Source organism: Oncorhynchus masou, unplaced genomic scaffold, assembly GCF_036934945.1.
Source record: "Oncorhynchus masou masou isolate Uvic2021 unplaced genomic scaffold, UVic_Omas_1.1 unplaced_scaffold_487, whole genome shotgun sequence".
In the NCBI taxonomy this organism is placed as follows: domain Eukaryota; kingdom Metazoa; phylum Chordata; class Actinopteri; order Salmoniformes; family Salmonidae; genus Oncorhynchus; species Oncorhynchus masou.
The window spans coordinates 403,211-430,256 of NW_027011265.1; the positions used below are offsets into that span (position 1 = coordinate 403,211).

Consider the following 27,046-nt stretch of genomic DNA (forward strand, 5'->3'; position numbering starts at 1 on the left):
CTCCTCTCTTTGGCTGGAAAAATGGAGGTGTTTTGTGAGTAGGTGCAGACCTAACATAATCGCATGGTATGCTTTTTTTTTCGTAAAGCCTTTTTGAAATCGGACACTGTGGTGGGATTAACAACAAGTTTATCTTTAAAATGGTGTATAATAATGTTTGAGGAAATGTAATTATGAGAACACTGTTATTTGAATTTGGCGCCCTGCACTTTCACTGGATGCTGGTCAGGTGGGACGTTAGCGTTAGAGAAGTTAACACCCCGGCCGTCCCAGAATCTACGCTAAATGCCCTCAATCTCACACAAAATCATCAAGGAATTTACCAGGTACAACCCCAAATCCGTAACCATGGGCACCGTCTTGGATATCATCCTGACAAACCTGCCCTCTAACTACACCTCTGCTGTTTTCAAACAGGATCTCAGTGATCACTGCCTCATTGCCTGCGTCCGTAAGGGATCTGCGGTCAAACGACCACCCCTCATCACTGTCAAATGCTCCCCAAAACACTTCGGCGAGCAGGCCTTTCTAATCGACCTGGCCCGGGTATCCTGGAAGGATATTGACCTCATTCAGTAGAGGTAGAGGATGCCTGGTTATTCTTTAAAGGTGGTTTCCTTACCATCTTAAATAAGCATGCCCCATTCAAAAAATGTACAACCAGGAACAGATTTAGTCCTTTGTTCTCTCCAGACCTGTCTGCCCCTGACCAGCACAAAGACATCCTGTGGCCTTCTGCATTAGCATGGAATAGCCCCCGTGATTTGCAATTTTTCAGGGAAGTTTGGAACCAATATAAACAGGCAGTTAGGAAAGCTAAGGCTAGCTTTTTCAAACAGAAATTTTCATCCTGTAGCACAAACTCCAAAAAGTTCTGGGACACTGTAAAGTCCATGGAGAATAAGAGCACCTCCTCCCAGCTGCCCACTGCACTGAGGCTAGAAAACACTGTCACCACCGATAAATGCATGATAATTGAGAATTTCAATAAGCATTTCTCTACGGCTGGCCATGCTTTCCACCTGGCTACCCCTACCTCGGTCAAAAACCCTGCATCCCCCACAGCAACTTGCCCAAGCCTCCCCCATTTTTTTCCCACCCAAATCCAGATAGCTGATGTTCTGAAAGAGCTGCAAAATCTGGACCCTACAAATCGGCCGGACTAGACAATCTGGACCCTCTTTCTAAAATGATCCGCCGAAATTGTTGCAACCCCTATTACTAGCCTGTTCAACCTCTCTTTCATATCGTTTGAGATTCCCAAAATTGAAAGCTGCCGCTGTCAACCCCTCTTCAAAGAGGGAGACACTAGACCCAAACTGCTACAGACCTATATCTAACCTACCCTGCTTTTCTAAGGTCTTCGAAAGCCAAGTTAACAAACAGATTACAGACCATTTCGAATCCCGCCGTACCTTCTCCGCTATACAATCTGGTTTCCGAGCTGGTCATGGGTGCACCTTAGCCACGCTCATAACTGCCATTGATAAAGGACAGTACTCTGCAGCTGTCTTCATCAACCTGGCCAAGGCTTTCGACTCTGTCAATCACAGCATTCTTATCGGCAGACTCAGCAGCCTTGGTTTCTCAAATGACTGCCTCGCCTGGTTCACCAACTACTTCTCAGATAGAGTTCAGTGTGTCAAATCGGAGGGCCTGTTGTCCGGACCTCTGCCAGTCTCTATGGGGGTGCCACAGGGTTAAATTCTCCGGCAGACTCTTTTCTCTGTAAACATCAATGATGTCGCTCTTGCTGCTAGTGATTCTCTGATCCACCTCTATGCAGACGACACCATTTGTATACTTCTGGCCCTTCTTTGGACACTGTGTTAACTAACCTCCAGACGAGCTTCAATGCCATACAACACTCCTTCCGTGGCCTCCAACTTCTCTTAAATGCAAGTAAAACTAAATGCATGCTCTTCAACCGATCGCTGCCCACACCTTGCCGCCTGTCCAGCATCGCTACCCTGGACGGTTCTGACTTAGAATACGTGGATAACTACAAATACCTAGGTGTCTGGTTAGACTGTAACCTGTCCTTCCAGACTCACATCAAACATCTCCAATCCAAAATTAAATCTAGAATTGGCTTCCTATTTCGCAACAAAGCCTCCTTCACTCATGCTGCCAAACTTACCCTTGTAAAACTTGACTATCCGACTGATCTTTGACTTTGGCGATGTCATTTACAAAATGTCACATTAATGTCTTGAATCGTGTAGTCTACACTGTCACACAAAATTCCCTCAGAATTGTTATCCCGTATCTGGGTATTTTTTCACCCTAGGCATGTCTGTACGCTTTCCCTCCATGGTAGTCATTCATACCTGTGTGTGAATCCTTTATCTTATAACCTGTTGTTGCTAGCCTGAGCATAGCTTTCACCTGGATTCACCTGGTCAGTCTGTGATGGAAAGAGCAGGTGTTCATAATGTTTTGTATACTCAGTGAAATGTTGCTAATGGCAGCCTGCAGTACCCCAGTTGGCCTTCAACTTGAGTTACTTAATGAGAGGGGGCAGCACTGAGCTAGTGTGTAACGTCACTTCCTGGAGTAGCTCAAACTGTCTACATAAATCTCCCACATGAGACGCCATCTTAAATGACTATATTTAGCTTCAATGCTGTTGAGTCTTCACATAGGTGTGAATGGTGTCATAATGGGCCAGAATCCATGGAGCAACAGGAAGTTACCAGGTGTCTTTAACTATGTGTCATTTGTTTTTCTCCAGGGTCGTCTGAGGTTCAGGTTGTTGGACCGGCCGACCCAGTCGTTGCCTTAGCTGGTGATGACGTCATTCTGCCATGTTCCCTGAAACCCAATGTCAGTCCTGAGGACATGGTAGTGAGGTGGACAAGATTGAACCCGACAGCAGAAAACGTCCACCTTTACCGTCAAGGAAGAGACTCCTATGAGGATCAGTCTCCATCCTACAGGGGAAGGACATCAATGTTTCATGAAGAACTGAAGAACGGCATCGTCTCCTTAAAGCTGAACAGAGTTACTCTCTCTGATGCTGGAAGCTACAGGTGCTTCATCCCAACACTGACCAGCCGGGTGAAGGAAACCTCCGTTCAACTCATTGTTGGTGAGTCATGAACACTGGAGATGTGATCAGAGGTTGTTTTGGTAAATCTGGCTGTTTTATGTTTTTGCACAAAAATAATCTTAATGTTGATAGCCAATTATGGAAAATAAGAAACAGGATTTTTAATATATATACATATATTTTGATGGCTATATATAATACAAATGGAGGTGAGGGCGATGGAAATGCATTTGGTCTACTTCTGTTCTGTAAATGGTGTGTGCTCTTTTCAAAGGATGGATCCCAGTCGGGATACAGGGGGTCGAGGGTGGTCTGCCGGGCATTGGGATGACAAACCAACTCGGGATGAGGAGGGCTTTTAGCGGGTGGAATAGTGGGGACCAATTGGAGGTTTACTTAGTAGCAATGCAAATATCATGGTACAGCCATATAGACACTCAATCATCATGTTACTTTTTAATGGTACGTTTACAAACATATTTTTTGATAAATTTAATTGAAAGTTGAGTCTCATTATGGTAAGTGGTGAAATAAGTATAGCCAGTTATAATTGTAATGGCTTAGCAGATAATAAGAAAAGACGATCAGTATTTACCTGGCTAAAGGAGAAGGAATATAATATCTATTGTTTACAGGAAACTCATTCAACAAGTTTAGATGAAGTTTTGTGGAAAAAGGACTGGGGGGGATATATTTAAGTTTTGTGGAAAAGGATGAAATATACTTCTCCCATGGGCAAAGAAATGCAAAAGGGTTGATGATGGGGCGACAGGTAGCCTAGTGGTGAGAGTGTAGGGGCGACAGGTAGCCTAGTGGTGAGAGTGTAGGGGGCGACAGGTAGCCTAGTGGTGAGAGTGTAGGGGCGACAGGTAGCCTAGTGGTGAGAGTGTAGGGGCGACAGGTAGCCTAGTGGTGAGAGTGTAGGGGCGACAGGTAGCCTAGTGGTGAGAGTGTAGGGGCGACAGGTAGCCTAGTGGTGAGAGTGTAGGGGCGACAGGGTGGCCTAGTGGTTAGAGTGTAGGGGCGACAGGGTGGCCTAGTGGTTAGAGTGTAGGGGCGACAGGGTGGCCTAGTGGTTAGAGTGTAGGGGCAACAGGGTGGCCTAGTGGTTAGAGTGTAGAGGAGGCAGGTAGCCTAGTGGTTAGAGTGTAGAGGAGGCAGGTAGCCTAGTGGTTAGAGTGTAGGGGTGGCAGGTAGCCTAGTGGTTAGAGTGTAGAGGAGGCAGGTAGCCTAGTGGTGAGAGTGTAGGGGCGACAGGTAGCCTAGTGGTGAGAGTGTAGGGGCGACAGGGTGGCCTAGTGGTTAGAGTGTAGGGGCGACAGGGTGGCCTAGTGGTTAGAGTGTAGGGGCGACAGGGTGGCCTAGTGGTTAGAGTGTAGAGGAGGCAGGTAGCCTAGTGGTTAGAGTGTAGAGGAGGCAGGTAGCCTAGTGGTTAGAGTGTAGAGGAGGCAGGTAGCCTAGTGGTTAGAGCGTTGGACTAGTAACCAAAAGGTTGCAAGATCAAATCCCTGAGCTGACAAGGTAAAAATCTGTTGTTCTGCCCCTGAACAGGCAGTTAACCCACTGTTCCCCGTCATAAATGACTTGACAAGTTAAATGAAGGTATAATTTTTTTTATTTAATTTACAGTAATTTTTATCCAAATGTGGAAATTGTCCAAACAGATCCTCAAGGTAGATGGAATATTTTAAACATATATGGCTTATTAACCTGTCTGAATAATGATGATCCAAGCTTCTTTGAAAATATATACGAATTGATCAACTCTACAAGCAACACTAGACGCTATTATTATGGTGGGAGATTTTAATACGGTCTTGAATACCTCTATGGACCGGTAAAGGAAATCACACTACAATATATCACCCTCAGGCACTTACGAAAATCATGAATGTCATGGATATATTGGAATTAGTGGAGTATGGAGTCTTAAATACCTAGTGAGATATTCATGGCGGAGGCTTAATCAATCATCTTGACTACTTTCTATTTCTCACCAAATGTTTGGAAAGTGTTGATAGGGGACAGAATGCTGTCGGATCGTCACATAATTGGCATATATATTACTCTTACAGAATTTCCACATGGGCGAGGATATTGGAAATTTAATCAAAGCCTACTAGATGATAAATTGTTTAGAAAATAGGACAGAAGAATTTATAACTGACTTTTTCAAACATAACAGGTACAGCAGATCCCCTTAGTGTATAGGACACTTTTAAATGTGTCTTTAGAGGCCCTGCAATTCAGTACTCATCTATAAAACTAAAGCAATTTAGATCAATAGAGTCCATATTAACAAAGGCAATTGAAGGACTAACAGTACAGTTAGATAGCAATAAAAACGGTACTATAGAGGCACAGAATAAGTTAGAGGGAAAACAAAAAGAAATGGAGGAACTTATTCAAGAAAGATCTAGTGTAATGTATTATAAAAAATAAAGCCAACTGGATGGAATATGGGGAAAAATGCAAAATGCTTGGAGCATAGAATTGAAAAGGTCAGATATTATTCATCCTAATCAGACAGGTTTTTTTACATTGGAGATAATATAAGACAAGTACTGGAAACAATAGAACACTATGAAATATCGGGGACACCAGGCCTGGTTTTCATAGCTGATTTAGAAAAGGCTTTTGATAAAGTACAACTGGAGTTTATATTTAAATGCTTGGAATATTTCAATTTTGGGGAATCTCTTATAAAATGTGTTAAAGTTATGTATAGGAACCCTAGGTGTAAAATAGTAAGTAATGGCTACATCTTGTTGAAAGTTGAAGTTGAAAACTATCTAGAGGAGTAAAACAAGGTTGTCCCCTATCGACATATCATCATTCCTTCCTCTGTTAGAGATCATGTATTCAGCTGGTCTTCCTCCCTCATCATGTATTCAGCTGGTCTTCCTCCCTCATCATGTATTCAGCTGGTCTTCCTCCCTCATGTATTCAGCTGGTCTTCCACCCTCATCATGTATTCAGCTGGTCTTCCTCCCTCATCATGTATTCAGCTGGTCTTCCTCCCTCATCATGTATTCAGCTGGTCTTTCAGCACACAGCCTTCACAACACACTCCTCACACATCAAAACCTCCCACACTGTTACACTGCTGTGTCCCAATATTCCTACTACCTGCTGTTTTCTCACTGTCTGTGTCCCAATATTCCTAGGTGCTGTATCTCAGCCAGTGATCTGGTTTATCTTGTATCTGTGTAGGTGCTGTATCTCAGCCAGTGATCTCTGTTTTATCTTGTATCTGTAGGTGCTGTATCCCAGCCAGTGATCTGTTTTATCTTGTATCTGTAGGTGCTGTATCCCAGCCAGTGATCTCTGTTTTATCTTGTATCTGTAGGTGTTGTATCTCAGCCAGTGATCTGTTTTATCTTGTATCTGTGTAGGTGCTGTATCCCAGCCAGTGATCTGTTTTATCTTGTATCTGTGTAGGTGCTGTATCTCAGCCAGTGATCTCTGTTTTATCTTGTATCTGTAGGTGCTGTATCTCAGCCAGTGATCTCTGTTTTATCTTGTATCTGTGTAGGTGCTGTATCCCAGCCAGTGATCTCTGTTTTATCTTGTATCTGTGTAGGTGCTGTATCTCAGCCAGTGATCTCTGTTTTATCTTGTATCTGTGTAGGTGCTGTATCTCAGCCAGTGATCTGTTTTATCTTGTATCTATAGGTGCTGTATCTCAGCCAGTGATCTCTGTTTTATCTTGTATCTGTGTAGGTGCTGTATCCCAGCCAGTGATCTCTGTTTTATCTTGTATCTGTGTAGGTGCTGTATCTCAGCCAGTGATCTCTGTTTTATCTTGTATCTGTGTAGGTGCTGTATCCCAGCCAGTGATCTCTGTTTTATCTTGTATCTGTAGGTGCTGTATCTCAGCCAGTGATCTGTTTTATCTTGTATCTGTGTAGGTGCTGTATCTCAGCCAGTGATCTCTGTTTTATCTTGTATCTGTGTAGGTGCTGTATCTCAGCCAGTGATCTGTTTTATCTTGTATCTGTGTAGGTGCTGTATCTCAGCCAGTGATCTGTTTTATCTTGTATCTGTGTAGGTGCTGTATCTCAGCCAGTGATCTGTTTTATCTTGTATCTGTAGGTGCTGTATCCCAGCCAGTGATCTGTTTTATCTTGTATCTGTGTAGGTGCTGTATCTCAGCCAGTGATCTGTTTTATCTTGTATCTGTGTAGGTGCTGTATCTCAGCCAGTGATCTCTGTTTTATCTTGTATCTGTGTAGGTGCTGTATCCCAGCCAGTGATCTCTGTTTTATCTTGTATCTGTGTAGGTGCTGTATCTCAGCTAGTGATCTGTTTTATCTTGTATCTGTAGGTGCTGTATCCCAGCCAGTGATCTGTTTTATCTTGTATCTGTGTAGGTGCTGTATCTCAGCCAGTGATCTGTTTTATCTTGTATCTGTGTAGGTGCTGTATCCCAGCCAGTGATCTCTGTTTTATCTTGTATCTGTAGGTGCTGTATCTCAGCTAGTGATCTCTGTTTTATCTTGTATCTGTGTAGGTGCTGTATCTCAGCCAGTGATCTCTGTTTTATCTTGTATCTGTGTAGGTGCTGTATCCCAGCCAGTGATCTCTGTTTTATCTTGTATCTGTGTAGGTGCTGTATCTCAGCCAGTGATCTCTGTTTTATCTTGTATTTGTAGGTGCTGTATCTCAGCTAGTGATCTCTGTTTTATCTTGTATCTGTGTAGGTGCTGTATCTCAGCCAGTGATCTCTGTTTTATCTTGTATCTGTGTAGGTGCTGTATCTCAGCTAGTGATCTGTTTTATCTTGTATCTGTAGGTGCTGTATCCCAGCCAGTGATCTGTTTTATCTTGTATCTGTGTAGGTGCTGTATCTCAGCCAGTGATCTGTTTTATCTTGTATCTGTGTAGGTGCTGTATCCCAGCCAGTGATCTCTGTTTTATCTTGTATCTGTAGGTGCTGTATCTCAGCTAGTGATCTCTGTTTTATCTTGTATCTGTGTAGGTGCTGTATCTCAGCCAGTGATCTCTGTTTTATCTTGTATCTGTGTAGGTGCTGTATCCCAGCCAGTGATCTCTGTTTTATCTTGTATCTGTGTAGGTGCTGTATCTCAGCCAGTGATCTCTGTTGTATCTTGTATTTGTAGGTGCTGTATCTCAGCTAGTGATCTCTGTTTTATCTGGTATCTGTGTAGGTGCTGTATCCCAGCCAGTGATCTCTGTTTTATCTTGTATTTGTAGGTGCTGTATCTCAGCTAGTGATCTCTGTTTTATCTTGTATCTGTGTAGGTGCTGTATCTCAGCCAGTGATCTCTGTTTTATCTTGTATCTGTGTAGGTGCTGTATCTCAGCTAGTGATCTCTGTTTTATCTTGTATCTGTGTAGGTGCTGTATCTCAGCTAGTGATCTCTGTTTTATCTTGTATCTGTGTAGGTGTTGTATCTCAGCCAGTGATCTGTTTTATCTTGTATCTGTGTAGGTGTTGTATCTCAGCCAGTGATCTGTTTTATCTTGTATCTGTGTAGGTGCTGTATCCCAGCCAGTGATCTGTTTTATCTTGTATCTGTGTAGGTGCTGTATCTCAGCCAGTGATCTGTTTTATCTTGTATCTGTGTAGGTGTTGTATCTCAGCCAGTGATCTGTTTTATCTTGTATCTGTGTAGGTGCTGTATCCCAGCCAGTGATCTGTTTTATCTTGTATCTGTGTAGGTGCTGTATCTCAGCCAGTGATCTGTTTTATCTTGTATCTGTGTAGGTGCTGTATCCCAGCCAGTGATCTCTGTTTTATCTTGTATCTGTGTAGGTGCTGTATCTCAGCCAGTGATCTCTGTTTTATCTTGTATCTGTAGGTGCTGTATCTCAGCCAGTGATCTCTGTTTTATCTTGTATCTGTGTAGGTGCTGTATCTCAGCCAGTGATCTGTTTTATCTTGTATCTGTGTAGGTGCTGTATCTCAGCCAGTGATCTCTGTTTTATCTTGTATCTGTGTAGGTGCTGTATCTCAGCTAGTGATCTCTGTTTTATCTTGTATCTGTGTAGGTGCTGTATCTCAGCCAGTGATCTGTTTTATCTTGTATCTGTGTAGGTGCTGTATCTCAGCCAGTGATCTCTGTTTTATCTTGTATCTGTGTAGGTGCTGTATCTCAGCCAGTGATCTCTGTTTTATCTTGTATCTGTGTAGGTGCTGTATCTCAGCTAGTGATCTCTGTTTTATCTTGTATCTGTGTAGGTGCTGTATCTCAGCCAGTGATCTCTGTTTTATCTTGTATCTGTGTAGGTGCTGTATCTCAGCCAGTGATCTCTGTTTTATCTTGTATCTGTGTAGGTGCTGTATCTCAGCCAGTGATCTCTGTTTTATCTTGTATCTGTGTAGGTGCTGTATCTCAGCCAGTGATCTCTGTTTTATCTTGTATCTATAGGTGCTGTATCCCAGACAGTGATCTCTGTTTTATCTTGTATCTATAGGTGCTGTATCTCAGCCAGTGATCTCTGTTTTATCTTGTATCTGTAGGTGCTGTATCCCAGCCAGTGATCTGTTTTATCTTGTATCTGTGTAGGTGCTGTATCCCAGCCAGTGATCTGTTTTATCTTGTATCTGTGTAGGTGCTGTATCCCAGCCAGTGATCTGTTTTATCTTGTATCTGTGTAGGTGCTGTATCCCAGCCAGTGATCTCTATTGATGGAACTAAAGACTGGGGGGTGGTCCTGAAGTGTGAGTCTGGAGGCTGGTTTCCTGAACCTCAGATGGAGTGGCTGGACAGTTCTGGAACCTTCCTCCCTGCTGATGGACCTCCAGAGAAATACAGAGACTCAGAGGGCCGCTACGCTCTGAGACGACATGTCACTGTGAACAAGACTGACACCAACAGGTTCACCTGTAGAGTTCACCAGACGGAGATCAACCACCTGAAGGAGACAGAGATCCATGTCCCAGGTGAGGTCTTCATTGGTTAACCCAAATACCTGAGACCTCTAGTTAGTTAGACTAGTTAGTGGAGGACGGTTTCCTAGGGGATGACCTTATTGGTCTGTTCAGTAGTATTTATAAATGATGCTTTACTTCCTGTACAGTATATATGTAGTGTTGTAATGGTTTGACATGGCTTCTCTGTTTCAGATGAGGTGTTTCCTAAATCACAAGTAGGGTTGATTGTTGGTCTAATAGCAGCAGCAGTTGTAGTTCTTGCAGCTTCAGTTGGTGTCTACATGTGGAGAAAACATACAGGTGAGTTTAACCTTGATCTCTGACTGGTCCTTGACCTCTGACTGGTCATTAAACAAGTGTGATTTTTCAGTTTTTATTTTATTTCTTATTTGCAAAATTTTTAAAAAGCAAACTGTTTTTGCTTTGTCATTATGGGGTATTGTGATGTCATTATGGGGTATTGTGATGTCATTATGGGGTATTGTGATGTCATTATGGGGTATTGTGATGTCATTATGGGGTATTGTGTGTAGATTGATGAGGGCAAAAAAAGGATTGAATCCATTTTAGAATATATATATATATATACTATATATACAGGATATAACTAGGAATGACCCATATACTGTCCATTAGACTCTATTCATTTATACCAGGTTACCTTCAGACCAGTCCTGTATTAGATCAGGATATAACTAGGAATGACCCATATACTGTCCATTAGACTCTATTCATTTATACCAGGTTACCTTCAGACCAGTCCTGTATTAGATCAGGATATAACTAGGAATGACCCATATACTGTCTATTAGACTCTATTCATTTATACCAGGTTACCTTCAGACCAGTCCTGTATTAGATCAGGATATAACTAGGAATGACCCATATACTGTCCATTAGACTCTATTCATTTATACCAGGTTACCTTCAGACCAGTCCTGTATTAGATCAGGATATAACTAGGAATGACCCATATACTGTCCATTAGACTCTATTCATTTATACCAGGTTACCTTCAGACCAGTCCTGTATTAGATCAGGATATAACTAGGAATGACCCATATACTGTCCATTAGACTCTATTCATTTATACCAGGTTACCTTCAGACCAGTCCTGTATTAGATCAGGATATAATTTATTTATACCAGGTTACCTTCTATAACACTGATGGGTCAACTGTTTCTCACAGATGGTTTTAATGGTTATACTGTATATTAATTTGTTTTAAAAACATTAAAAATAACTTTAAATACTTTAGCTTTTTAAAGATTATTTTTGTAATTAATTTATACATTTGTTTTCTTTTTTGTCTACAGAGAAGAAGCGTAGAGAACTACTGGAAGAACAAGGTAAGTTGTTGTCTTGTTAGAGTTTCACATATAGAGATTATGATTATTGCTATAATACTGATGGGTCAACTGTTAATCACAGACCTCATGGTTGATTACTATAATACTGATGGGTCAACTGTTAATCACAGACCTCATGGTTTATTACTATAATACTGATGGGTCAACTGTTAATCACAGACCTCATGGTTTATTACTATAATACTGATGGGTCAACTGTTAATCACAGACCTCATGGTTTATTACTATAATACTGATGGGTCAACTGTTAATCACAGACCTCATGGTTTATTACTATAATACTGATGGGTCAACTGTTAATCACAGACCTCATGGTTTATTACTATAATACTGATGGGTCAACTGTTAATCACAGACCTCATGGTTTATTACTATAATACTGATGGGTCAACTGTTAATCACAGACCTCATGGTTTATTACTATAATACTGATGGGTCAACTGTTAATCACAGACCTCATGGTTTATTACTATAATACTGATGGGTCAACTGTTAATCACAGACCTCATGGTTTATTACTATAATACTGATGGGTCAACTGTTAATCACAGACCTCATGGTTTATTACTATAATACTGATGGGTCAACTGTTAATCACAGACCTCATGGTTTATTACTATAATACTGATGGGTCAACTGTTAATCACAGACCTCATGGTTTATTACTATAATACTGATGGGTCAACTGTTAATCACAGACCTCCTGGTTTATTACTATAATACTGATGGGTCAACTGTTAATCACAGACCTCATGGTTTATTACTATAATACTGATGGGTCAACTGTTAATCACAGACCTCGTGGTTTATTACTGTAATACTGATGGGTCAACTGTTAATCACAGACCTCGTGGTTTATTACTATAATACTGATGGGTCAACTGTTAATCACAGACCTCATGGTTTATTACTATAATACTGATGGGTCAACTGTTAATCACAGACCTCATGGTTTATTACTATAATACTGATGGGTCAACTGTTAATCACAGACCTCATGGTTTATTACTATAATACTGATGGGTCAACTGTTAATCACAGACCTCATGGTTTATTACTATAATACTGATGGGTCAACTGTTAATCACAGACCTCATGGTTTATCACTATAATACTGATGGGTCAACTGTTAATCACAGACCTCATGGTTTATCACTATAATACTGATGGGTCAACTGTTAATCACAGACCTCGTGGTTTATTACTATAATACTGATGGGTCAACTGTTAATCACAGACCTCATGGTTTATTACTATAATACTGATGGGTCAACTGTTAATCACAGACCTCATGGTTTATTACTATAATACTGATGGGTCAACTGTTAATCACAGACCTCATGGTTTATTACTATAATACTGATGGGTCAACTGTTAATCACAGACCTCATGGTTTATTACTATAATTCTGATGGGTCAACTGTTAATCACAGACCTCATGGTTGTAATGTATTGTCATGTGTTTTAAAACCAGAAAACACATATTAATCAATATTCGTAATACTGCATTTCCTCCACAGACAAATTGAAAAGGGAAGTGAAGCGTGAGTCTCTCTTTTCTAACCTTTTTTGTTCTACAGTATATAACTCTACATCTAACCTGACTAGTAATGTCCTCTACATCTAACCTGACTAGTAATGTGCTCTTGTTCTACAGTATATAACTCTACATCTAACCTGACTAGTAATGTCCTCTTGTTCTACAGTATATAACTCTACATCTAACCTGACTAGTAATGTCCTCTACATCTAACCTGACTAGTAATGTCCTCTACATCTAACCTGACTAGTAATGTCCTCTACATCTAACCTGACTAGTAATGTCCTCTACATCTAACCTGACTAGTAATGTCCTCTACATCTAACCTGACTAGTAATGTCCTCTTGTTCTATAGTATATAACTCTACATCTACCCTGACTAGTAATGTCCTCTTGTTCTACAGTATATAACTCTACATCTAACCTGACTAGTAATGTCCTCTTGTTCTACAGTATATAACTCTACATCTAACCTGACTAGTAATGTCCTCTACATCTACCCTGACTAGTAATGTCCTCTTGTTCTACAGTATATAACTCTACATCTAACCTGACTAGTAATGTCCTCTTGTTCTACAGTATATAACTCTACATCTAACCTGACTAGTAATGTCCTCTACATCTAACCTGACTAGTAATGTCCTCTACATCTAACCTGACTAGTAATGTCCTCTACATCTAACCTGACTAGTAATGTCCTCTTGTTCTACAGTATATAACTCTACATCTAACCTGACTAGTAATGTCCTCTACATCTAACCTGACTAGTAATGTCCTCTACATCTAACCTGACTAGTAATGTCCTCTACATCTAACCTGACTAGTAATGTCCTCTACATCTAACCTGACTAGAAATGTCCTCTTGTTCTACATTATATAACTCAACATCTGTTTTCGTTCTAGGTGATGTCTGCTTTGTGAACATAAACGTGGTTTACCTCATCCAGAGTGTTACCATGGCGATTCCCATGGCATTTTACTTGATCCGTTCTGAGACGTACTCTAGGATCCATGCTGCCATGACCAGACAGGACCAGATGGAACTGTTGTACGAGGCTCTAACCTTTGGAGGGGTAAAAATGAAATCAGACTTTTACAGGATTCTACTGGATCTGGAACCTGACCTTGTCAACGACCTGGGTAAGAACCTCTCTACCTCTGGTTACATATCACTGGAATATAATCCTTATCTAGTCTATCACCTGGGTAAGAACCTCTCTACCTCTGGTTACATATCACTGGAATATAAACCTTATCTAGTCTATCACCTGGGTAAGAACCTCTCTCCCTCTGGTTACATATCACTGGAATATAAACCTTATCTAGTCTATCACCTGGGTAAGAACCTCTCTCCCTCTGGTTACATATCAATGGAATATAAACCTTATCTAGTCTATCACCTGGGTAAGAACCTCTCTACCTCTGGTTACATATCACTGGAATATAAACCTTATCTAGTCTATCACCTGGGTAAGAACCTCTCTCCCTCTGGTTACATATCACTGGAATATAAACCTTATCTAGTCTATCACCTGGGTAAGAACCTCTCTCCCTCTGGTTACATGTCACTGGAATATAAACCTTATCTAGTCTATCACCTGGGTAAGAACCTCTCTACCTCTGGTTACATATCTGGTTACATATCACTGGAATATAAACCTTATCTAGTCTATCACCTGGGTAAGAACCTCTCTACCTCTGGTTACATATCACTGGAATATAAACCGTATCTAGTCTATCACCTGGGTAAGAACCTCTACCTCTGGGTACATATCACTGGAATATAAACCTTATCTAGTCTATCACCTGGGTAAGAACCTCTCTACTGGTTGTACTGGGTAGAGAGGAACCAGGCTCTGAGGGGTGACCAGCCCTCTACTGGCTGTACTGGGTAGACCAGAGGAACCAGGCTCTGAGGGGTGACCAGTCCTCTACTGGCTGTACTGGGTAGACCAGAGGAACCAGGCTCTGAGTGGTGACCAGTCTTCTACTGGCTGTACTGGGTAGACCAGAGGAACCAGGCTCTGAGGGGTGACCAGTCCTCTACTGGCTGTACTGGGTAGAGAGGAACCCGGCTCTGAGGGGTGACCAGTCCTCTACTGGCTGTACTGGGTAGACCAGAGGAACCCGGCTCTGAGGGGTGACCAGTCCTCTACTGGCTGTACTGGGTAGACCAGAGGAACCCGGCTCTGAGGGGTGACCAGTCCTCTACTGGCTGTACTGGGTAGACCAGAGGAACCAGGCTCTGAGGGGTGACCAGTTCTCTACTGGCTGTACTGGGTAGACCAGAGGAACCAGGCTCTGAGGGGTGACCAGTCCTCTACTGGCTGTACTGGGTAGACCAGAGGAACCCGGCTCTGAGGGGTGACCAGTCCTCTACTGGCTGTACTGGGTAGAGAGGAACCAGGCTCTGAGGGGTGACCAGTCCTCTACTGGCTGTACTGGGTAGACCAGAGGAACCAGGCTCTGAGGGGTGACCAGTCCACTACTGGCTGTACTGGGTAGAGAGGAACCAGGCTCTGAGGGGTGACCAGTCCTCTACTGGCTGTACTGGGTAGACCAGAGGAACCAGGCTCTGAGGGGTGACCAGTCCACTACTGGCTGTACTGGGTAGAGAGGAACCAGGCTCTGAGGGGTTACCAGTACTCTACTGGCTGTATACTTTACATATATATATAAACTCAAATCCACTCACACTTTATTTGTCACATACACATGGTTAGCAGATGTTAATGTGGGTGTAGTTAAATGCTTGTGCTTCTAGTTCCGTAATATCTAACAAGTAATCTAACAATTCCACAATAACTACCTTATACACACAAATCTAAGTAAAGGGATGGAATAAGAACATATACATATAAATATATGGATGAGCGATGGCCGTGCAGCATAGGCAAGATGCAGTAGATGGTATAGAGGTCAGAATATACATATGAGATGAGTAATGTATGGGTATTTTAAACATGATATGATAAAGTAAATGATATGATATGATAAAGTGGCTAGAGATTTGAGTCAGTATGTTGGCAGCAGCCACTTGTGAGGCCATAGTGTTGAGGATCAGCAAAGTGGAGATGTCCCTTCCCTTCACCACCTGGGGGCAGCCTGTCAGAAAATCCAGGGCTTGAGACTAGAGGTTGACCGATTAATCGGAATGTGAATGAATCAAGTTTTCATAACAATCAGATAAATCTGTATTTTTGGACGCCGATTTTATGTTTTATTTAAAAAATATATATATATATATTTTACACCTTTATTTAATCTGTATTTAAATAGGCAAGTCAGTTAAGAACACATTCGTATTTTCAATGACGGCCTAGGAACGGTGGGTTAACTGCCTCGTTGAGGGGCAGAAAGACAGATTTCACATTACAGTTAACTAGTCCAACGCAATAACGACCTGCCTCTCTCTCGTCGCACTCCACAAGGAGAATACCTGTTACGCGAATGCAGTAAACCAAGGTAAGTTGCTAGCTAGCATTATTAAACTTATCTTATAAAAAACAATCAATCATAATCACAAGTTAACTACACATGGTTGATGATATTACTAGATATAATCTGACTGAGCATACAAGTATCTGACTGAGCGGTGGTAGGCAGAAGCAGGCGCGTAAACATTCATTCAAACAGCTCTTTCGTGCGTTTTGCCAGCAGCTCTTCGTTGTGCGTCAAGCATTGTGCTGTTTATGACTTCAAGCCTATCAACTCTCGAGATGAGGCTGGTGTAACTGAAGTGAAATGGCTAGCTAGTTAGCACACGCTAATAGCGTTTCAAACTTCACTCGCTCTGAGCCTTGGGGTGGTTGTTTCCCTTGCTCTGTATGGGTAATGCTGCTTCGATGTGGTGGCTGTTGTCATTGTGTTTCTGGTTCGATCCCAGGGAGGAGCGAGGAGAGGGACGGAAGCTATACTGTTACACTGGCAATACTAAAGTGCCTATAAGAACATCCAATAGTCAAAGGTTAATTAAATACAAATGGTATAGAGGGAAATAGTCCTATAATAACAACAACCTAAAACTTCTTACCTGGGAATATTGAAGACTCATGTTAAAAGGAATCACCAGCTTTCATATGTTCTCATGTTCTGAGCAAGGAACTGAAACGTTAGCTTTCTTACATAGCACATATTGCACTTTTACGTTCTTCTCAACACTTTGTTTTTACATTATTTAAACCAAATTGAACATGATTCATTATTTATTTGAGGCTAAATTGATTTTATTGATGTATTATATTAAGTTAAAATAAGTGTTCATTCAGTATTGTTGTAATTGTCATTATTACAAAAAAATATATTTTTTTAAATCAGCCGATTAATCGGTATCTGCTTTTTTGGTCCTCCAATAATCGGTGTTGAAAAATCATAATCGGTCGACCTCTAGTTGTGACCCAGGGTCTCGAGCTTGATGACGAGTTTGGAGAGTACTATGGTGTTAAATGCCGAGCTGTAGTCGATGAACAGCATTCTCACATAGGTATTCCTCTTGTCCAGATGGGTTAGGGCAGTGTGCAGTATGGTTGCAATTGTGTGTCTGTTGACCTATAGGGGCGGTAAGCAAATTGGAGTGGGTCTAGGGTGTCAGGTAGGGTGGAGGTGATATGGTCCTTGACTAGTCTCTCAAAGCACTTCATGATGACTGAGGTGACTGCTATGGGGCGGTAGTCATTTAGCTCTGGTACCTTAGCTTTCTTGGGAACAGGGACAATGGTGGCCCTCTTGAAGTTATACACGGCTGTGATTATAATCTAAGAGAATTCTCTTGGTACATAATGCAGTCGGCATTTGAATGTAAGGAATTCTAGGTCAGGTGAACAGAAGGACTTGAGTTCCTGTATGTTGTTATGATCACACCACGTCTCGTTAATCATAAGGCATACGCCCCCGTCCTTCTTCTTACCAGAAAGATGCTTGTTTCTGTCGGCACGATGCGTGAAGAAACCAGGTGGCTGTACCAACTCCGATAGCATGTCTCGAGTGAGCCATGTTTCCATGAAACAGAGAACGTGACAATCTCCGATGTCTCTCTGGAAGGAAACCAATGCTCGGATTTCGTCTATCTTGTTGTCAAGAGACTGGACATTGGCGAGTAGTATGCTAGGGAGTGGTGCGCGATGTGACCTCCATCTCAGCAAAAAAAGAAACGTCCTCTCACTGTCAACTGCGTTTCTTTTCAGCAAACTTAACGTGTGTAAATATTTGTATGAACTTAACAAGATTCAACAACCGAGACATAAACTGAACAAGTTCCACAGACATGTGACTAACAGGAATGGAATAATGTGTCCCTGAACAAATGGGGGGTCAAAAGTAACAGTCAGTATCAGCTCAGTCAGCTGCATTAAGTACTATTGTGCATCTCCTCCTCATGGACTGCACCAGATTTGCCAGTTCTTGCTGTGAGATGTTACCTCACTCTTCCACCAAGGCACCTGCTAGTTTCCGGACTCTGGGGGGAATGGCCCGAGCCCCCGCCCTCCAATCCAACAGGTCCCAGACGTGCTGACTGGGATTGAGATCCGGGCTCTTCGCTGGCCATGGCAGAGCACTGACATTCCTGTATTGCAGGAAATCACGCACAGAACGAGCAGTATGGCTGGTGGCATTGTCATGCTGGAGGGTCATGTCAGGATGAGCCTGGATGGTCATGTCAGGATGAGCCTGCAGGAAGGGTACCACATGAGGGAGGAGGATGTCTTCCCTGTAAGCATTGAGATTGCCTGCAATGACAACAAGCTCAGTCCGATGATGCTGTGACACACCCTGACGGACCCTCCACCTCCAAATCGATCCCACTACAGAGTACAGGCCTCGGTGTAACGCTCAGTCCTTCGACGATAAACGCGAATCCGACCATCACCCCTGGTGAGACAAAACCGTGACTCGTCAGTGAAGAGCACTTTTTGCCAGTACTGTCTGGTCCAGCGATGGTGGGTTTGTGCCCATAGGCGATGTAGGCAATGTTGTTGCTGGTGATGTCTGGTGAGGACCTGCCTTAAAACAGGCCTACAAGCCCTCAGTCCAGCCTCTCTCAGCTTATTGCGGACAGTCTGAGCACTGATGGAGGGATTGTGCATTCCTGGTGTAACTCGGGCAGTTGTTGTTGCCATCCTGAACCTGTCCCGCAGGTGTGATGTTCGGATGTACCGATCCTGTGCAGGTGTTGTTACACGTGTTCTGCCTCTGTGAGGATGATCAGCTGTCCGTTCTGTCTCCCTGTAGCGCTGTCTTAGGCGTCTCACAGTACGGACATTGCAATTTATTCCCCTGGACACATCTGCAGTCCTCATGCCTCCTTGCAGCATGCCTAAGGCACGTTCATGCAGATGAACATGGACCCTTCTTTGGTGTTTTTCAGAGTCAGTATAAAGGCCTCTTGAGTGTCCTACGTTTTCATAACTGTGACCTAAACTACCTACTGTCTGTAAGCTGTTAGTGTCTTAACGACCGTTCCACAGGTGCATGTTCATTAATTGTTAATGGTTCATTGAACAAGCATGGGAAACAGTGTTTAAACCCTTTACAATGAAGATCTGTGAATTATTTGGATTTTTTCAAATTATTGTTGAAAGATCCTGAAAAGGGACGTTTCAACCTAGTTTAGGTTGGGAATGAAAATGTAGCTGTTAATGGTTAATGTTAGGATGAAACAACCAGTCCCTGTGATTCACATGAAGAAAATAAGTATATAACAACTCTTCTCTACTAGTAATGTCCTCTTGTTCTACAGTATATAACTCTACATCTAACCTGACTAGTAATGTCCTCTACATCTAACCTGACTAGTAATGTCCTCTTGTTCTACAGTATATAACTCTACATCTAACCTGACTAGTAATGTCCTCTACATATAACCTGACTAGTAATGTCCTCTACATCTAACCTGACTAGTAATGTCCTCTACATCTAACCTGACTAGTAATGTCCTCTTGTTCTACAGTATATGTCCTCTACATCTAACCTGACTAGTAATGTTCTACCTCTACATCTAACCTGACTAGTAATGTCCTCTTGTTCTACAGTATATAACTCTACATCTAACCTGACTAGTAATGTCCTCTACATCTAACCTGACTAGTAATGTCCTCTTGTTCTACAGTATATAACTCTACATCTAACCTGACTAGTAATGTCCTCTACATCTAACCTGACTAGTAATGTCCTCTACATCTAACCTGACTAGTAATGTCCTCTTGTTCTACAGACTATAATAACTCTACATCTAACCTGACTAGTAATGTCCTCAGTATATACATCTAACCTGACTAGTAATGTCCTCTTGTTCTACATCTAACCTGACTAGTAATGTCCTCTACATCTAACTGACTAGTGACTAGTAATGTCCTCTACATCTAACCTGACTAGTAATGTCCTCTTGTTCTACAGTATATAACTCTACATCTAACCTGACTAGTAATGTCCTCTACATCTAACCAGTATATAACTCTACATCTAACCTGACTAGTAATGTCCTCTACATCTAACCTGACTAGTAATGTCCTCTTGTTCTACAGTATATAACTCTACATCTAACCTGACTAGTAATGTCCTCTTGTTCTACAGTATATAACTCTACATCTAACCTGACTAGTAATGTCCTCTACATCTAACCTGACTAGTAATGTCCTCTACATCTAACCTGACTAGTAATGTCCTCTTGTTCTACAGTATATAACTCTACATCTAACCTGACTAGTAATGTCCTCTACATCTAACCTGACTAGTAATGTCCTCTACATCTAACCTGTCTAGTAATGTCCTACAGTATATAACTCTACATCTAACCTGACTAGTAATGTCCTACTAATGTTCTGACAGTATATAACTCTACATCTAACCTGACTAGTAATGTCCAGTATATAACTCTACATCTAACCTGACTAGTAATGTCCTCTTGTTCTACAGTATATAACTCTACATCTAACCTGACTAGTAATGTCCTCTTGTTCTACAGTATATAACTCTACATCTAACCTGACTAGTAATGTCCTCTACATCTAACCTGACTAGTAATGTCCTCTTGTTCTACAGTATATAACTCTACATCTAACCTGACTAGTAATGTCCTCTTGTTCTACAGTATATAACTCTACATCTAATCTAGTAACTCTACATCTAGTAATGTCCTCTACATCTAACCTGACTAGTAATGTCCTCTACATCTAACCTGACTAGTAATGTCCTCTTGTTCTACAGTATATAACTCTACATCTAACCTGACTAGTAATGTCCTCTACATCTAACCTGACTAGTAATGTCCTCTACATCTAACCTGTATATAACTCTACATCTAACCTGACAGTAGTAATGTCCTGACTAGTAATGTTCTACACATATATATAACTCTACATCTAACCTGACTAGTAATGTCCTCTTGTTCTACAGTATATAACTCTACATCTAACCTGACTAGTAATGTCCTCTTGTTCTACTAGTAATGTCCTCTACAGTATAATAATCTAACCTGACTAGTAATGTCCTCTACATCTAACCTGACTAGTAATGTCCTCTTGTTCTACAGTATATAACTCTACATCTAACCTGACTAGTAATGTCCTCTTGTTCTACAGTATATAACTCTACATCTAACCTGACTAGTAATGTCCTCTTGTTCTACAGTATATAACTCTACATCTAACCTGACTAGTAATGTCCTCTACATCTAACCTGACTAGTAATGTCCTCTTGTTCTACAGTATATAACTCTACATCTAACCTGACTAGTAATGTCCTCTTGTCTACAGTATATAACTCTACATCTAACCTGACTAGTAAGTAGTATAACTCTACATCTAACCTGACTAGTAATGTCCTCTACATCTAACCTGACTAGTAATGTCCTCTTGTACAGTATATAACTCTACATCTAACCTGACTAGTAATGTCCTCTACATCTAACCTACAGTATATAACTCTACATCTAACCTGACTAGTAATGTCCTCTTGTTCTACAGTATATAACTCATCTACATCTAACCTGACTAGTAATGTCCTCTACATCTAACCTGACTAGTAATGTCCTCTTGTTCTACAGTATATAACTCTACATCTAACCTGACTAGTAATGTCCTCTTGTTCTACTAGTATAACTCTACATCTAACCTACTAGTAATAACTCTACATCTAACCTGACTGTATATAACTCTACATCTAACCTGACTAGTAATGTCCTCTTGTTCTAGTAATGTCCTCTACATCTAACCTGACTAGTAATGTCCTCTACATCTAACCCTATCTTGTCTACAGTATATAACTCATAACCTACTAGTAATGTCCTCTACATCTAACCTGACTAGTAATGTCCTCTTGTTCTACAGTATATAACTCTACATCTAACCTGACTAGTAATGTCCTCTACATCTAACCTGACTAGTAATGTCCTCTTGTTCTACAGTATATAACTCTACATCTAACCTGACTAGTAATGTCCTCTTGTTCTCTACATCTAACCCTGACAGTATATAATGTCATCTGTTCTACTAGTATATAACTCTACATCTAACCTGACTAGTAATGTCCTCTTGTTCTACAGTATATAACTCTACATCTAACCTGACTAGTAATGTCCTCTTGTTCTACTAGTATATAACTCTACATCTAACCTGACTAGTAATGTCCATCTACATCTAACCTGACTAGTAATGTCCTCTTGTTCTACAGTATATAACTCTACATCTAACCTGACTAGTAATGTCCTCTTGTTCTACAGTATATAACTCTACATCTAACCTGACTAGTAATGTCTCTACATCTCTACTGACTAGTAATGTCCTCTACATCTAACCTGACTAGTAATGTCCTCTTGTTCTACAGTATATAACTCTACATCTAACCTGACTAGTAATGTCCTCTAGTAATGTCCTCTTGTTCTACAGTATATAACTCTACATCTAACCTGACTAGTAATGTCCTCTACATCTAACCTGACTAGTAATGTCCTCTACATCTAACCTGACTAGTAATGTCCTCTTGTTCTACAGTATATAACTCTACATCTAACCTGACTAGTAATGTCCTCTTGTTCTACAGTATATAACTCTACCTCTAACCTGACTAGTAATGTCCTCTTGTTCTACAGTATATAACTCTACATCTAACCTGACTATCTAATGTCCTCTACATCTGTTCTACAGTAATGTCCTCTACATCTAACCTGACTAGTAATGTCCTCTTGTTCTAAGTATATAACTCTACATCTAACCTGACTAGTAATGTACATCTAACCTTGTTCTACAGTATATAACTCTACATCTAACCTGACTAGTAATGTCCTCTTGTTCTACAGTATATAACTCTACATCTAACCTGACTAGTAATGTCCTCTACATCTAACCTGACTAGTAATGTCCTCTACATCTAACCTGATATAACTCTACATCTAACCTGACTAGTAATGTCCTCTTGTTCTACAGTATATAACTCTACATCTAACCTGACTAGTAATGTCCTCTACATCTAACCTGACTAGTAATGTCCTCTACATCTAACCTGACTAGTAATGTCCTCTTGTTCTACAGTATATAACTCTACATCTAACCTGACTAGTAATGTCCTCTTGTTCTACAGTATATAACTCTACATCTAACCTGACTAGTAATGTCCTCTACATCTAACCTGACTAGTAATGTCCTCTTGTTCTACAGTATATAACTCTACATCTAACCCTAGTAACTATCTAATGTCCTCTACATCTAACCTGACTAGTAATGTCCTCTTGTTCTACAGTATATAACTCTACATCTAACCTGACTAATGTCCTCTTGTTCTACAGTATATAACTCTACATCTAACCTGACTAGTAATGTCCTCTACATCTAACCTACTAGTAATGTCCTCTTGTTCTACAGTATATAACTCTACATCTAACCTGACTAGTAATGTCCTCTTGTTCTACAGTATATAACTCTACATCTAACCTGACTAGTAATGTCCTCTACATCTAACCTGACTAGTAATGTCCTCTTGTTCTACAGTATATAACTCTACATCTAACCTGACTAGTAATGTCCTCTTGTTCTACAGTATATAACTCTACATCTAACCTGACTAGTAATGTCCTCTACATCTAACCTGACTAGTAATGTCCTCTTGTTCTCCTCTTGTTCTACTAGTAATATAACTCTACATCTAACCTGACTAGTAATGTCCTCTTGTTCTACAGTATATAACTCTACATCTAACCTGACTAGTAATGTCCTCTTGTTCTACAGTATATAACTCTACATCTAACCTGACTAGTAATGTCCTCTTGTTCTACAGTATATAACTCTACATCTAACCTGACTAGTAATGTCCTTACATCTCTGACAGTAATATAACTCTACATCTAACCTGACTAGTAATGTCCTCTACATCTAACCTGACTAGTAATGTCCTCTTGTTCTACAGTATATCCTCTACATCTAACCTGACTAGTAATGTCCTCTACATCTAACCTGACTAGTAATAACTCTACATCTAACCTGACTAGTAATGTCCTCTACATCTTCTACAGTATATAACTCTACATCTAACCTGACTAGTAATGTCCTCTACATCTAACCTGACTAGTAATGTCCTCTTGTTCTACAGTATATAACTCTACATCTAACCTGACTAGTAATGTCCTCTTGTTCTACATCTAACAGTATATAACTCTACATCTAACCTGACTAGTAATGTCCTCTTGTTCTAACCAGTATATAATGTCCTACATCTAACCTGACTAGTAATGTTCTACAGTATATAACTCTACATCTAACCTGACTAGTAATGTCCTCTTGTTCTACAGTATATTCTACATCTAACCTGACTAGTAATGTCCTCTACATCTAACCTGACTAGTAATGTCCTCTACATCTACTGACTATAACTCTACATCTAACCTGACTAGTAACCTACATCTAACCTGACTAATACAGTATATAACTCTACATCTAACCTGACTAGTAATGTCCTCTACAGTAATGTCCTCTTGTTCTATCTAACCTACTATAATGTCCTCTACATCTAACCTGACTAGTAATGTCCTCTTGTTCTACAGTATATAACTCTACATCTAACCTGACTAGTAATGTCCTCTTGTTCTACAGTATATAACTCTACATCTAACCTGACTAGTAATGTCCTCTTGTTCTACAGTATATAACTCTACATCTAACCTGACTAGTAATGTCCTCTACATCTAACCTGACTATAATGTCCTCTCTACATCTAACCTGACTAGTAATGTCCTCTTGTTCTACAGTATATAACTCTACATCTAACCTGACTAGTAATGTTCCTCTACATCTAACCTGACTAGTAATGTCCTCTTGTTCTACAGTATATAACTCTACATCTAACCTGACTAGTAATGTCCTCTACATCTACAGTGACTAGTAACTCCTCTACATCTAACCTGACTAGTAATGTCCTCTACATCTAACCTGACTAGTAATGTCTCTTGTTCTACAGTATATAACATCTAACCTGACTAGTAATGTCCTCTAGTATCTAACCTACATCTAGTAATGTCCTCTACATCTAACCTGACTAGTAATATAACTCTACATCTAACCTGACTAGTAATGTCCTCTTGTTCTACAGTATATAACTCTACATCTAACCTGACTAGTAATGTCCTCTTGACTAGTATATAACTCTACATCTAACCTGACTAGTAATGTCCTCTTGTTCTACAGTATATAACTCTACATCTAACCTGACTAGTAATGTCCTCTACATCTAACCTGACTAGTAATGTCCTCTACATCTAACCTGACTAGTAATGTCCTCTTGTTCTACAGTATATAACTCTACATCTAACCTGACTAGTAATGTCCTCTTGTTCTACATCTAATGTCCTCTACATCTAACCTGACTCTACATCTAACCTGACTAGTAATGTCCTCTTGTTCTACATCTAACCTGACTAGTAACATCTAATCTAACCTGACTAGTAATGTCCTCTACATCTAACCTGACTAGTAATGTCCTACTTGTTCTACTAACCTGACTAGTAATGTCCTCTACATCTAACCTGACTAGTAATGTCCTCTTGTTCTACAGTATATAACTCTACATCTAACCTGACTAGTAATGTCCTCTTGTTCTACAGTATATAACTCTACATCTAACCTGACTAGTAATGTCCTCTTGTTCTACAGTATATAACTCTACATCTAACCTGACTAGTAATGTCCTCTTGTTCTACAGTATATAACTCTACATCTAACCTGACTAGTAATGTCCTCTTGTTCTACAGTATATAACTCTACATCTAACCTGACTAGTAATGTCCTCTACATCTAACCTGACTAGTAATGTCCTCTTGTTCTACAGTATATAACTCTACATCTAACCTGACTAGTAATGTCCTACAGTACATCTAACCTGACTAGTAATGTCCTCTTGTTCTACAGTGACTATAATGTCCTCTACATCTAACCTGACTAGTAATGTCCTCTTGTTCTACAGTATATAACTCTACATCTAACCTGACTAGTAATGTCCTCTTGTTCTACAGTATATAACTCTACATCTAACCTGACTAGTAATGTCCTCTACATCTAACCTGACTAGTAATGTCCTCTTGTTTCTACATCTAACCTGACTAGTAATGTCCTCTACATCTAACCTGACTAGTAATGTCCTCTTGTTCTACAGTATATAACTCTACATCTAACCTGACTAGTAATGTCCTCTACATCTAACCTGACTAGTAATGTCCTCTTGTTCTACAGTATATAACTAACCTGACTAGTAATGTCCTCTTGTTACATCTAACCTGACTAGTAATGTCCTCTTGTTCTACAGTAATGTCCTCTTGTTCTACAGTATATAACTCTACATCTAACCTGACTAGTAATGTCCTCTTGTTCTACCTGATATAACTCTACATCTAACCTGACTAGTAATGTCCTCTTGTTCTACAGTATATAACTCTACATCTAACCTGACTAGTAATGTCCTCTTGTTCTACAGTATATAACTCCACATCTAACCTGACTAGTAATGTCCTATTGTTCTACAGTATATAACTCTACATCTAACCTGACTAGTAATGTCCTCTTGTTCTACAGTATATAACTCTACATCTAACCTGACTAAGTAATGTCCTCTACATCTAACCTGACTAGTAATGTCCTCTACATGTTCTGACTAGTATATAACTCTACATCTAACCTGACTAGTAATGTCCTCATGTTCTACTAGT

At 40.5% G+C, this 27,046-nt stretch overlaps 1 protein-coding gene across 24 annotated transcripts in view; it reads left to right on the plus strand.

The window, feature by feature from the left end:
* Window positions 1–27,046, plus strand: part of LOC135535382 (butyrophilin subfamily 1 member A1-like) — a 154,508-nt gene that overhangs the window by 16,552 nt on the left and 110,910 nt on the right. For all 24 annotated transcript variants that reach the window (XM_064962033.1, XM_064962034.1, XM_064962041.1 and 21 more), the window contains exons 2-7: window positions 2,735–3,091; window positions 9,678–9,962; window positions 10,146–10,253; window positions 11,271–11,303; window positions 12,845–12,868; window positions 13,768–14,004. In XM_064962033.1, the coding sequence (XP_064818105.1) occupies window positions 2,735–3,091; window positions 9,678–9,962; window positions 10,146–10,253; window positions 11,271–11,303; window positions 12,845–12,868; window positions 13,768–14,004 (1,044 nt within the window). The remainder of the gene's footprint in view (window positions 1–2,734; window positions 3,092–9,677; window positions 9,963–10,145; window positions 10,254–11,270; window positions 11,304–12,844; window positions 12,869–13,767; window positions 14,005–27,046) is intronic.